Genomic DNA, 15,223 nt, shown 5'->3' on the forward strand with positions numbered 1-15,223 from the left:
TTCTGTTTCATAACCACCAAAAAACTCCTCACAGGAGCCTTAAAGCAGCTTTAACCAAAATGGGTAATAATAATTCAAAATGATAATGTGAAAAAGGCCAAGGGGTTTTTATAGGGAAGAGCCTCCATAGTATTACCATCGTCTTGGCTTTATGGAGATTTATAGTGATTAGTTAATGTCCAGCCAACACATTCTTCACTGTTTTGTTTGGTTCAATCTCGTCACTCTCATGGAGTTGTTTTTGACCAAAGGAGGCCACAGTTGTTAAAAAGATAAACATTTAAATGAATGATATACTTCCTGCCCAGCACCAAAGAGCAGTCAGGTTTTGGTACAGATCAAAATCAGAACAAGCAAATGAAGGATTCTGTTGCTCTATTACTGCTGCTGGTGTTAATTAGCAACTGTTTACCATATTACCTTAAAAAATCTGAATGTTTAATTTAATTTGATGCCAGTTTTTGCGTCTCAGTGGTACACATTTAAATCCAGCTGTTCGTATCAGAAAAGTAGTGCGGTTTGGTATCCAGCCGTGGATCACAAACAGAGACACAGAGATGTAAAATGGAGATTCTATCAGACGGAAGGAGAACTGGAAACTCCTGTGACAGCAACTTGTCATCCAAAATAAGATCATATCGTCCTCCTCTGTCCACCCACCACACATGACTCACTTCCCATCTACGTGTACCAGGCGGGGACTGAGCTGTTGCCTTGGTCACGGGTGAATCAGCAGGTGGGAGACGGCAGCACTGATCCAAGGAGATAGGGTTTGTTCTCACGTAGTAACAAAAAGATTATCGCTCTGGCAGTGAGTCACATATTGTGTGAATTTGTGCATTTATTATTACTGACTGACTTTCATATAACATAATGTTATATTCAGATTCTCAGATCTGGAACACGTTGACTAAATTAAAGTCCAGCAGGCTGAGAAATGAAAGATATCGTACCAGGAAGATGACCTGTAAAGTACAGTCTCGGTTACAACTGTAACACTTTTCTTAAATATTTATTTAAATAGTCTCACTGCTGGGGGTGCAGTGGGTAGCCCTGTCGCCTCACAGCCAGAAGGTTCCTAGTTTAAACCCCGGTTCAGATGAAGCGGGCCCTTTTTGACTGGCTTGTTCTCCCCGTGCATACGTGGGTTCCCTCAGATTACTCCGGCTTCCTCCCACAGTCCAAAGACATGCTCGTTAGGTTCATTGGTGACTCTAAAATTGCCGTAGGTGTGAATGTGAGCGTGAAAGGTTGTCTGTCTCTACGTGTCAGCCCTGTGATTGACAGGCGATCAGTCCAGGTGTAACCCCGCCTCTCGCCCAATGACAGCTGGGATAGGCTCCAGCCCCCCGTGACCTTGAACAGGATAAGCGGTATAGAAAATGGAAGGAGTCTTACTGCTGTGTTCATTAGCCATTTACTTTGTTTAAGCAATGTCATCTTGTTCCCAGATTTCAGTTATTGATGTAATGAGGGATTTTAATGCTAAAAGAAAACATGGCTGAAACAGAAAAATATGGTGTGGAAAATTTGAATTGTTTGGAAAAAAAAAAAAGAATATTGAGGGGGTGTCAAACTGTCTTAACTGCTTTTGTTTCTTGTTCAGTCTACCTCTTTTTAGAAATATAGTCTCGTTCCCAGGACAGTGATTTAAATGCTGATAGAAACTATGTCAAAGGCAACAAAAAAATGATCAAACTTGTAATAAACTGCAATTGTTTTTGGTTGTTTTGGCCTTCTATGCCCTTATTGAGAGACAGAGGACAGAAGGAGTGGGGATGACACGCAGCAAAGGGCCGAGGCTGGGAATTGAACCTAGAGCCGCATTGACCACTGTAGCCTCTGTGACAGGAGACACAATTTAACCGCCGAGCTAAACTGGCGCCCGATAAACTGCAAATGTTAAATCAAATCACAACCAAAGTTATCTCAAGACACTTTACAAAAAGGGTAGGTCTAGAATGTTACTTAGAGAGAGACCCAACGTGAATCCACCATGAGCCGCACTGAGCAACATTTGTCACAGTGGCAAGGAAACACAGGCAGAAGCCTCGAGCAGAACCAGGCTCATGTTGAACAGCCGTCTGCCTCAACTGGAGGGGCCAAAGTACAGTTAAAGAAATGTGTCTTTTGGGGGAGGGTTTGCATTGATTGACAGGAGTTTCAGCCATTCGCACTTAGGTGGATTCATGCTGGACCCACCTCAGATCCATCCTTTGACCAAATTTCATAATTCCTTAATAGTACCTAAAACATAAAACTGAAACATCCTTCTCTCGTCTGTATTTTAGACATAATTTTTTTTAGAAATATTAACCAAATTCATCATCAATGTGTGATGTGGAAGGTATAACTTCATACAGGCCTAACTCTCTCTTATAGACACGCAACAACTTCAACATAAGGTGTGTCCCCGTAGCCAGGTGAGAGATTAAAGTTTGACTCGGATTAAGACGGACGGATCCCTCCTGAGGTGGACGTCTGTTTGTCAGTCTGTTGATCAGTTAGCTTCAGAGGAGACCATCTGTGAAATAAAACCTTTCAAGGTTTCTGCAAGGACCTCGTTTACTGTAGATATGAGTCTACTTCTATTTAAACATAATACAGCATCTTCCCTTACGATGTCTGGATAATAATCTGTTTATTTGCTCTTTTAAAAAAGTTCCTATCCTATTCATTTATCAATGATAAAATGTGTAACAGAACCAGTCTTACCCAGTTGTTTTTCCCAAATATTCTCGTGTCTCACTCAGGCTTCATAGGGTTTTTTTCACCTTGTTTTTCTCAACACAAAACCCTGGCACAATGCATGTTATGGATCTAGATGTAGGTTTCGTAGAACCTCCCTGCTCTAACCCTGATCAATGTTCAGAGGCGTTTAATTTAACCACCTGACTCCGTCACTCACTGCGAAAAGATTCAAAGCTAAATGTTTATTTTGAATTTCACCGATCCACTGACCTGGAAACAGACACCTAGTGAACTGTCTCTTGTACATGTCTCTGTCCCAGGAATAAAAACTGCCTGAGATCCTCAGCACTCACCCATCTCATTTTGTCTGCACTGCCTGACTAAACCTCGGCTATCACTGTCAGCTGGAGCAGGAAGAGCTCCTGAAATGTCTAAAGTATAGGCGTGCTGGAGAATAAAGTTCCCTTAAAACACTTTCTTCGTTATAAACTGATGCACATCTTGGGCATGGAGTGGTGGTTTTATGCACAAAGCTGTAAAACACCAATAAAAGTGAGACTTCAATAAAGAAATCACATCCTTTACTTGTGTGGGACATTCAACGCACGTCATCCACAGCAGAGACACGTTATGTGCTAGAAATCTGGGTTTTCAACAGTCTTACTTTCTAAGCTCTTTGAATGATAATAAAGGTTAAAATTTACTAAGAAAATATTTTAGGGACAATTTAAAGATGCATTCTGATGTTATCAGCTTAGGATGTGCGGGGAGATTATTCCAGTGTAAAACACAGACCAAGTTATGTTGTTTAACCTGTCCATCTCCTGATACACAACAGATATTCTCTAAACTACACTGTTCTCATTTTATATATAAACAACATGTTGAGCCTATGGCGCACTGATGAAAGCCTTTGCATTTGCAGTATTACAGACTGGGTGTCTGGTGCAACTTTCGCAGAAAAATCACAAGCGGCGCCCAGTTAGTGACACGTTTTCCATCAGCCAGCAGTGGTTGGTCTGCCAGAGAGGCTCGGCGGAGCTAAGCGGCAGCAGTGTCTGCAAGTGTTACGAGTAAACAGTAATCTACTATGGCTGAACAAACAAAGAAAAGATGGATGACTACAGATACAACTTCAAAAATAAGTGAAAATCCAAAGAAGAAGAAACAAACTCGACGCTCAGATGAAGGCAAACAGTCTGAAAAGGAAAGCGACCGTCAGCCAGGAAAATCAAGAGTTACAACCGTGGACGTCACACATGCAACACTGTCTGGATATCTGGGAGGTGTGCTCATGCAAGTACCATTTATCACCATAGGTGCCGCCAAAGAGAACGAAACTGAGATCTTCAAGATTACCACTTTAAAGCTAATGATTTCAGGATAAAGGTTATAACACAGCATGCAGCTAGATCCTCACATTAATCCAACATATTATCACAAACAGTCATACATCATCTGTAAATCTGGCAAAGATCAACAAGAAGCATTAAAGTCAAGACACCAAAAAGATCCAGTAATGTATTGTGATAGATGTCATGTTTCAGTTATGTGGTCTGTTGCTTCACGGTTCATGCAAAGGCCACTTTCAGGAAACCATTCAACAATTTGTCTCTAGCTACTGTGTGAGGAAAGTTAACAACGTCCCAGGAGACAGGAAGACTTCCCAAGAATGAAAAGGTTTCAGAGCAATTATTTCCTTTATACTTTCCCGTTCTGACAGCTCCACACACATGCACACACACGAGCACACACACACACACACAGTGACAGAGTCACAGCAGCGAGAACAGTCGGCTTGTTTCCGCCTCATGGAAACTGGGAAAAGAACAAAGCACAGATAAATATAGAGCTGCTTGGTTGATCATGTTGACAGGCTGCACTGTGGGGAGTGTGTGTGGGGAGTGTGTGCATGTTAGCATGACTCACTAACGTATACATTACTGTGTAAATTGCATAACAAGGCATTTATATCTCTACAGAAATGGCAGTCATAGAAGAGAATGTTTACTGAGATACACTAATGATTATAGCCCTGTTTACACTGCGGCTCCGCCTCAGCGCTGTATCAAAGCTACGCCGCCATGCAGCCTTTGCCATTTTACATTTGACCAAGCAACGCCACCGTTAAGCCGCCCCAGTGTGTGTTTTTACAAAGCATTCTGGCGTTGCGGAAGCAAAACGTGCGTGAGGTGTAAACAAACACCTTCACATGGCGCTGTTCCGCCCTGCTGGCGCCGCTGTTTAAAGACATCTGCCATTACACCTCTGTTACTACCTCTGATGCCGGCTCAGAGGCAGAACAACTTCACCCCACCATTCCGCCTCCATGCATTTTACATAGAAGACGGAACGTAACAGAGGCGTAATAATCCCGCCTTGAACAGTGTATAAGGGGCTTATGAGTAATATATACCCAAAAACCCCATCAGTGACTAAATTATGCCCTAAAATTATTCAAGTCCTTCAAATTAAGAGACTGCAGCAGCACGGACTAAAGTCACAGGTTGTTGTGGCAGGCTGGGGAGGTCAGAGAGGATGGCAGCTGGCTGGCAGCTTTGAATTAGTGTTGATTAGTGCCGACCATGTTCTTGATCTGGACTATCAGTTGTCTGTAAAATGTTGGATTCCTACTCTTCAATTCAAATTTTAATGTTTGTTAAGAATTGGTCTATGTAACGTGAATATCTATATATCTTTTTAACCTCTTTAAGCTCATAGTTTTGGTTTTACAGCACATTCACTATATGGGTGAATCTCATTTCTCTCTCAAGCAGCTGTATTGATCAAACAACTTGTTATGGATAATGCATAAGCCAGGGCTGAGAGTAATTATTGGTCTTGCATTAATTAAGTGGACAACATGCCACCAAACGAATGCTAATGTTGCTTAATTTCTAATGGATGTGTAGGCCATTCTTTTAGCTTTAACATTCGTGAAAACAACAATCATCTGACGGCTCATATTCTTTGTTGTGGCCATCTCAGCAATTATTTAGTGAATAAAAGATTAACATAGCCATTCGAAATAAGGACCTAAAGGTGTAACCTGAATTATTCTTCACACATATGTTACCGTCAAACCGATGGTTTCCGTTTTGTCGTCTTGTACTCATAAAGCAGACTTTGTTAGAACTTGGAAAATGTCCGCCCAAGAAAAACAGTTTCGAATTGTTCATGTGACAAAGCCTTCTAGTGGCGGTAGTACTTAAGACAGGAGAAGGAAATCAAGTGAGTCCGATAGGAAGTAGGTCAGGGTGGCTGACTGGATCAACAACACATTACAGTGTCATTCATTTCCAAGCTGTTTTTTTTAAAGCATGAGCACCTTTCTCCTCTAAGTTTAACCACAGGTCTATAATTAGTCCATACATAGTTCTGGCAACTATTTATGCTTTTTAATTTTGGCCTTGATGGTGGTTTTAATGATGGTTTAACATACTCTCTGCGTCCTCTTGTCACTTGATGTATTCTTGTATTCATGTGTTTTAATGGTTTTTGTCCCCAGGTTTATGTGCCTGTGTTTTCCAAATGTTTTATGGTTTTTACCTCGCTGCAAAACAAATTTCCCCTCTCGGACGATAAAGTTGAAGATGTTACTTGACCAGAGCCGTGGTCTTTCTCTTAACCTAACCAAGTTGTTTGTGTGCCTGAATCAAACCCAACCTTCACAATAACACTGTCACATTGTGAAATTGATGTTATTCTTCAGTAACAGTAATTGGTAATGAAAATGAGGAACTAATAATCTGAAGAGAAACATCCTTTATGTGTCATTCTAACCAGAGAATTTAGTTTTATTTGGACGACTTGTTGGACTTATTAGGATCCTCTGTTTAAGACAGACACTTACATAGGTATGACTGAACAAGAGGTGGATGGACACATGACAGTGATCAACCACCTGGCATTCCTACACTGTCACACGTAGACGGCCTCACCCAAACACACGCTGTCATGCATGTATGTCTATACACGGGGAGGACCCTTATTGATACGGCACATTCTGAGGCTTATAACAAAAACTGAATTCTCACCTTAAGCCTAAAATTAACCCTTAACCATCCCTTTAATACAAAATGTCTTCCATCTTGAGGTCTAAAGCTTGAAGCAGTCCTCACAAACACTGAAGTACACGAACACACACACGGTCACGAGCTCCAGCAGCATTCAAACACAAACAGAGATGGGCACCAAGGAAAAAAAAATCTCTGTCTCTGAGCCGTGACAATCGGGACCATTGTTCAGTCCAGCAAACGCATCCTGTCTGAGGATCAATTGTTGTGAATCCAACGGTGATGTCACGCACATTGATCTGAGATTTCCATTTTTTAAATGTCACATTTGTGTGTAAGGAGGAAACACACACACACACATACAAGCAGGTTAATCTTTCTCACTCAAACTCCTCTCCTACTGTTGATCAATATGATCAATATTAAGTCAGCTGACACAAACTGTCTGTGTGTGTATGTGTGTGTGGATAAGGTTAATTCATGCTCTACCTGTGTGCGCGGCACAATCGGGAAGAGGTTAAGGGTAGTGGGTCTCTTGGGCCGGTATGTATCCATGGTAACAGGTGCTGCCTGGTCCTTGGTGACTGGCGGGGGTGTGATGGCAGACGCCTTCGAGGACTCCTTGTATCCGTCAGCACCGTCGATGAGTTCCAAATGCAGCATCTCTGCCTGGAACTGGCCAACAGCACCCAGTTCCGCCCTCCCCGACATGCTATTGGTTCCTCGCCTCACATGGCCCTGCAGGGATTGGAGGAAACGCGCTGTCAGTCGTGTTAAAGGAAAAGAGAGAGATGCAGACGGAGAGGGAAAGAGAGGGAGTGTGGATGGGATGAGGAGATTGAGCCGGGCCAATTAGAAGCTGCTCTGTCTTCAGCCTGTAACACTATCACTGCCGACACTGAGCTGCTTAAAGAGACGATTCCCACTTCAGCTTCTCCACATGACAGCATGTAAGCACAGTCGCAACGCGAGAACGAAGACTCCCTCTGCTCTGCTTATAATGTTCAGCTTTATGGCTTCTTTTGTGTTAATGTCAGTCTTTTGATGACGACAGCTTAAATTTAGTCAAGTTCAAGTACTCACCTACCCTGATTATCAGACTTCCATTTCATTTTCACGTCATTATTTAGTTTGATATTACGTTATTGGCACATAAAGATGAAGCCTCCCTTCTTCATGCGGCCCACAAAGCTCAGTGTGATTAGATTTGCTTCGACTGTCTCTTACATTGCTGCAGAAATCAAAGCAAGTGGCAAACAAACACTCCTCTGGGAGCAGAGGAAGTCAGAGGGCACTGGGACAGTGCTGTCTGCTTCACTTACCATCTCTATGCCTGCAGCTACACACACATACACAGCACATGGTCACTCCTCCCGTCAGCTGACGCCTTGACATGGACACCAGAGTCACTGTTAAGCCTTTTATAGGCTATAGCTCCCTCTAAGCTCAGCATGTAGACACAACATAAACACATGCAGATACAACAAAGCTGTAAACCTAATAATAAATAAACACAAGTACAATGTACAGTTGAATTTTAATGTGGTGCTTTCTGCTTTAGGTCAGAGTGAACTTGGCTTACCAAAATCCAAATCATCAACGGCCTAAAAGCTAAATGAATTACACAACATGAAGTAGCTATATCTCACTCCACAACTACTTGTTACGGATATGTTGTCACTTTACAATTAAAAGGGAAGTTGATATTATTCAGACATACATATCAGTGAAATACTTATTAGAATATGACTAAGCAAAACTCCCCAAAACAGGAGCTCCAAATGAGTGTTGATCAGGGATCAAAATATTGTGTGTAAACCAAAATGCTTCTTTAAGAGCTGTACCAGAACTCATCCAGAGACAGGAAATCAACAATGCAACAGTTGTGTTAACACACAGCCACCACGATAACAACATTCACCACAGTCTGGACCATATCAGGGGAGGAGACCAGTGTTATCAGAGCTGCGAGATAAACCAAACCCCTTTCAAATTGTCCCACATTTTACATGCATACCTGGAGTAAGAGTAACCCACATGAATTAAGCCAAAACCACGTGCTCAGTATTAAAATTGTGTTAATAATATGCAGAATGTGTGTTTATTTATTCATGCATACCTCATGCTGGCTATACGTTGGTGACTGACTATATTTTAAAGATTCTATGTATTTTCTTTTGTAAGTGGAGCAGAGAGGGAATTAACATGCTTGTGCGCAGCTGCAGACATTGAACTAACTCATGAGTGAATGGAATGGAGGTTAATCCAATTCCATCTGCTAAGTGTTGCCTTCAAGCACATTTGTATGCAGCGAAACAGCAATCACAGATATCCTGAGGTCCCTCACTAGAGAAAGAAAGAGGCTTGTATCTGAGAGGGGGCTCTGGAATAATTTGCTTAATAGCCAAAACCTTTTGAATTGGGACCACAATGGTTTGTGTTTGTGTAGCTGCCTGCCTATTCAGGGCCCACATCCTTAAAAGTCCAGTTTTAGACTCAATACCGAAGCGAAACCTGTCCCTTTTCAGATGTTTCTCCAGATGTAGCCTGGATATGCTGTTCTGTTACACTGGGGTACTGCAGGGTGTAAACATTGGGAGCTGGACATGAACCAAATTGTTTTGTAAGAGGGGTTTTTTCTGCTAAATTTTAATTCCAAACAAACTAAGACATAAAAGCAAAAGTCAGCAATAGCCAGTGCACAGAAAAGATGTGGTTTTGGTCGTCTCCATCCTCTTTGGAATCTAAAAAACATAAAACATAAAAACATAATAATTGTAGCAGTTATCTTATTTTGTTTACTGCCCCAGTTTTTAAGCTGTTGATGTTACACTGAACAACAATGTTCATTTAGAATACTGGAGGTTTTGACGGACAGTATTTTTTTTGTTTATGATGGTATAATGTATCACTTTCACACCACAGGGAGTGTTTTTGTACTCCTGAGACTAACTAAAAATATGTTAATTTGCAATGACAAAGGCTATGTAGAGTTTTAATCATCCAATTTTAAATATACAGTGGATGCCAAGCCAAAGTATGGATATGTAGTGATATGGACGTTTCCAAAATGTCAAATATTGATTAATTGGTGCATGAGTTCATAACATAACCATTATTAAAGGAGTTTTAATTTCTTTCCCATCTACCAGTCAGTCAGTCTGTCCATCTGCCAATGATCTATCCTTTCATCTACCAATGTATCCAATCCTCCACATGGTAATCTATATATCTGTCAATCATCCAGATATCTAAACATTGATCAGCCAAAAATCCACCCCTTCTGTCATTCACCTGTCCATCCATCAATCATGCGTCTACCATCCATCCTTCCATTCGTCCATCACTCTGTTTATTTAACAAACATCCATTCATCCATCCATTCCGTCAATCCTGTCTATCCACCTATCCATTGTTCTATCCATTTCTCCATCTGGTAGTCGTCCATCCATCTATCCATAATCTATTAATCAATCCATCATCCATCCATAAACCATACACCTTTCTGCCCATTAATATGCCAATGCTGCGCCTCCTGTCCACCCATCTATGCCAATCTATTCATTTATCCGTCCATCCGTCTATCAATTATCAATCCATTTGCTGATCCTGTCCATCTTTCCATCCATTAAGTACCCCTATTTCACTTCACAATCTGGTGAGCTGTCAGAAGATGCTTTTCACCCCTCCTCCTCCTTCTGTAATAATCTCACTCACACCAAAACACTGTCTAGCTCCGCGCCTGTAATCAGTGCAGCCACTCTTCCCCCATTATATTTGTCATTCTCTTCCTCTTCACTTTTTCCTTCTGTTCACCTTTTCACCTGCTAAAGATCGATAATTGCTCATGCCGTGGGCCTCTTCTCTTCATCCAATGTTTTATGGCCTCAAATAATGACTGGCCCCTTTAAGAGAGCCCTGGCCCCTGTTGCTAGGAGACAAGGGGCTCAGTGACGATGAGGAGGCTGAAGAGATGCAGCTGCCCGGTAGACGCTGTGATGCTCTCCTCTCGTCCAATCAGAGCAGCCAAAGCAGGGCAATCACCCAGCCAACAGGTCGGATACGACAACACATGACTCAAAGAAAGGAAGACGGCTGAAAATACTGAATCACTCAAAACCTGCTGCTGAGCTCTCGCTGGTAAAACTATAACAGAACTAATAGAATCAATGCAATTGCCAATAAATACACAGACAGAAAGAAAAGTCCAAAAAGGCTATATATAAAACCAAGATGTGGAGTACAAACAGACTGATTTCAGGACTCTGAATTTTAAATACTTTAAAACTTTGTAAGTATCTAAATGTATACTCCACATAAATAAATGAATGTGTTTTGCAATTTAAATATTAAGTTTCTAAAAAGCCCTAACTTCGTTTCCCTGGTAGCACCCGAGGGTTTGACTTAAACCAGAAGAAATCAATATCATCCCATACAATTGTGATATGATGAAACATTGAATGCTCCAGTAAACAGAACTAATCTTAGTTAGGACTTGGAAACGCAAAATATTTCACGCCTTATCTTATAGCTGAACACTTAATTCGACAGTGAGTTTTACAACATGAATAGCCATCTTACCAGCCATGTCATTATTCCCAAATCAATCTATCACTTTGTGTTTTTCCATTTTTACTCTGCTGTAAAATAAAGCTTTGGCCAGCAAACGTCTGTCTAATCATCCTCGTCTCTAGCAGCAGCAGGTAGCATTCAAAAGGCTTTGATGAACCCCTCTGGAAGCCCAGCCAGCACTAATCAGTGAAGTTAGCAATAAGCAGGGGAAGAAAGGGAACATATTGATCCCAAAGAACCAGATACAGACAGGTGACTGATTAAAGGCACAACCAACATGATGTCTTAGGAAGGTTTTTGGCTACCAAGAGACCTTTCTTTAATGCACCTTAGAATTGATTCCAAGTATTTGGGATTCTACTGGAGGGATTAAATTACATTCTTAAGCAGAAATGTCCTTATTTGCTGTTTTGATGATGGAGGTAAAGAGGGCTATCTAACACATGGGTCCATAATCTCCCATAGTTGTTTCAGTGTGTTAAAATCTTGAGACATGGAAGACTGGTGGTGCAGTGGTTAGCGCTGTTGCTTCACAGCTAGAAGGTCAGCGGTTCAAACCCCGGTTTGGGCAAGGTGGTCTGTGCAGAGTTTGCATGTTCTCCTCGTGCATGCATGGTTTCCCCTCCGGCGTCTCCGGCTTCCTCCCACAGTCCAATGTGTCTCTATGTGTCGGCCCTGTGAATGACTGGCGACCAGTCCAGGGTGTACCCCGCCCTTCGCCCAATGATGCTGGGATAGGCTCCAGCCCCCCCCTCGACCCTGAACAGGATAAGCGGTATAGATGATGGATGGACATGGAAGACTTTTTTCAGGCTCAAACCATTAGTAACAGCATGGGGCATTGTCTACCCAGATGAGACGACTGCCATCATGACAGAGTTTAGCTGATCACTCAGAGCCACCAATCACCTCACTGTCAGGTTCAAGCATTCAGTCTTTCCTGTAAGTTTCACGCATCTTTATAGATATATATGCATCAAGGAGATGGTGGAGACCAAAGATGAGTGAACAGTGGACATGAATTCATCAAGTGGACAAAACAGGACTCAAATTAATTGTTAAGTGTTACCCAAAAATTCAATTTACAAAAAAACTGGTAACATAAGACTTGCAACATGCTGTCTCAGAATAGCTTTAAATTAGCTCCTTAACAACCAACCCATTTAATAGTAATGAAAAACAATAACATTGCTGGCATCTATAGGAATTAATGAACGGCAACAAACAGCTGTAGGTGGGTAATGAACCCAGAGATAAGAAAAGGTTTCTCTGGTTTCTGTTTGTGTTGATGAGGCAGCTTCCTCTCTGCGGTTTCCATGTGTGGACCAGATGACGCGAGCAGTAACCATGGGTGCATGCCAACACTGTGTTGCATGTATTTTCAGCTCTGACACATGCAGTAGGTGAGAAAACACTGTTGCCATGGCAATAGGTCTCCTTCTCCTCTTGTAAGTGTTTCTCTGGAACCCCCCCCTTTTTTGATTTAATGCTTCCTCTCTGTACACCCCCCCTCCCTCTTTAACTCTGCGTTAATGAGATCTATTTTTACTGTTTGATGTAGTTAAGCACTCTTCATAAAGAATCTCAAAGCGAGGATTTAAATAAATCATATTCATTGGCATGAAACAAAATATATATACTTTCAAGTTCAGATTGCATGTGACTGTTAGAATGTTGTTTTGAATAATTTATATTTATGGTGAAGAAGAAACGACCTCAGATATATCACCCTGATTAATGAAAGACAACCAGAACCATACCCAACCTTACCCTAACCCTAATCCAAGGAAGGCATGTTGGAGAAAGACTCCTTTGATTTTTCATCCATCCATTATCATTACTGCTTATCCTATTAGGGGCCATGTGGCGGAGCTCCATGGACAGGTCGCCAGTCAATCACAGGGCTGACACACAAAGACAGACAACCATTCACACCTACCCGCAGGCACAGGGAAAACATGAAAGGCCAGACACAGCAAGGCCCTGGCTGAACTGGGATTTATCCAACGAACCTTCCCTCTGTGAGGCGACAGTGTTAACCACCGCATCACCGTGAAGCCCTCCTTTTATTCTGATGGACGAAATATGCTCAGTTACGAAAAAGTAAAGCCGGGTTGCTGGTTTAGCTCAGTTGGTAGAGCAGGCGCCCCATGTATAGAGGCTACAGTCCTCCACGCACTGATCGCAGGTTCGACTCCTGGTCTGCCGATCATTTGGCGCATGTCATCCCCCACTCAACTCCCCATATTTCCTGTCTGTCTTCAGCTGTCCTACACAAAAGGTAAAAGCCCCAAAAAATAATCTTTAAAAAAAAGACAAGAAAAAGTAATGCAGAGTTTCATAAATTAAGTCCATGTAAAGACAAAACATTTAATTTTGCATTGCTTCTAATACAACTGTCTAACATGACGTGAGAATGGAGAGCAGAACGCGCTTTGAATGTTCTCTTAGTAGGGTCTGTTTGTGTGTGTGTGAATGTGGTTGTGTGCAGTCACGTCACGTTGCTGCCCCTTCTGTCTGACCTCACGTCGACATATGACTATTACAACCATCCACACGACAAAATGACTGCTAATCAGATCCATTAACCCTGCACACATGGAAGCACTCTGCGCTCTCACACACCCGCACAGAGTGGTCCTGATAATGCATGTTGTCATTTCACATCTCTGGGGAACATAACCTTTTTGTGTTTCATTCTGGACATGACCTACTCCATATTAACCCCTTCATAACTATGTCCCCTGTGTACAAGAATACAAATACATTTGGGAATCCATCCTTTTCTCTCTGTTGGCAGCTTCTGCCCACAACAAATGAGAGGACTAAGCTCTGATCACACAGCATCTTTGGTGTGTTTCCATCACATCTGAGGATCTGTGGAGCTGCAAAGATTAGGGGATTCGACTTATACCAGATCAACAAGCAGCAGCTTTGTTTGAGAAGCAAGCTTTTGCTTACTGTTTTTCTTTTTGTTGTTGTAGTTTACAACTGAATACTGTGATATTCTACAAGATGTTGGACATGGATTTACAGAGATAGAAATGGAAAATAGAAATGCCTGCTCTTTTTCTTTCTGGAACAGACATTAAACAATCAATAAACAAAGTTACCTTTCCTACCAGCTAATTCTTGTTTTTTTGCTACAAAATAGACATAACGACAAATTCCCCACTTGTGCTTGCTTGCTTTTTGAATTAATTACTTGTTGCATTACTCAGTCAGGGGTTTTTACGGGGCTACAACATTTATTTGAAACCTGTTCCTGCATTCTAGATGCAGGTCAAGGCCATGTCTACACGTACACGGGTATTATTGAAAACTGAGTTTTTGACTCCTTCGTTTCCAAAAAAATCCACGTCCACACGAGCAAGGTTATGAAAAATCCTCGTCCAAACAAAAACACAACAGAAACACTGTCATGAGAATGCCACACCAACAGGCGGCGAAATAACCCGGTCATGCAAAGAAGAAGAAGGAGAATCACGGCCAGAAAAAAGACGCCTTTGTTCCTCAATATAGTAGACGAGTAACGGGATATGTATGTGCAAACATGTAAAGAGTCCTGTTAAGCATCACTGTTGCATCACCGTGGCCGGAGTTTTACAAAAGATCCGTTTTCAGTGACCTGAAACGGCGTTTGTGTGGATGAAAGGCCAAAACACAGAGAAAAAGCTATGTTTTGAAAAATACCCGTGTACGTGTGGACATGGCATAAGTTTGGTATATTCTTAGGAAGTCCTACAGCTAAAAAGGTAGAGTACCTTGTGAACCATGATTAAGTCTGCAAACCCATGCCTTAACAGATCTTTGGGAAGAACTCCTCTGGGAGCAGGGACTATTCCCTCTGCAGGGGCTGGAGATATAAAATCTTTCTGCACTCTCGAGGAAACCGGTGAGTCAGGAGAGACACCTTGGGAAGGGAATCCGACTTATGAAGATCC

General features: G+C 41.9%; 1 protein-coding gene across 2 annotated transcripts in view; it reads right to left on the minus strand.

Moving 5' to 3' along the window:
* mapk8ip1b (mitogen-activated protein kinase 8 interacting protein 1b) overlaps positions 1-15,223 on the minus strand; it is a 62,061-nt gene that overhangs the window by 20,212 nt on the left and 26,626 nt on the right. For both annotated transcript variants that reach the window (XM_069657866.1, XM_069657867.1), the window contains exon 3: positions 7,197-7,445. In XM_069657866.1, coding sequence (XP_069513967.1) covers positions 7,197-7,445 — 249 coding nt within the window. The remainder of the gene's footprint in view (positions 1-7,196; positions 7,446-15,223) is intronic.

The sequence above is a fragment of the Semicossyphus pulcher genome, unplaced genomic scaffold (assembly GCF_022749685.1).
Source record: "Semicossyphus pulcher isolate SPU_LCO1_2020_fin unplaced genomic scaffold, fSemPul1.0.p SCAF_1, whole genome shotgun sequence".
NCBI classification, from domain to species: domain Eukaryota; kingdom Metazoa; phylum Chordata; class Actinopteri; order Labriformes; family Labridae; genus Semicossyphus; species Semicossyphus pulcher.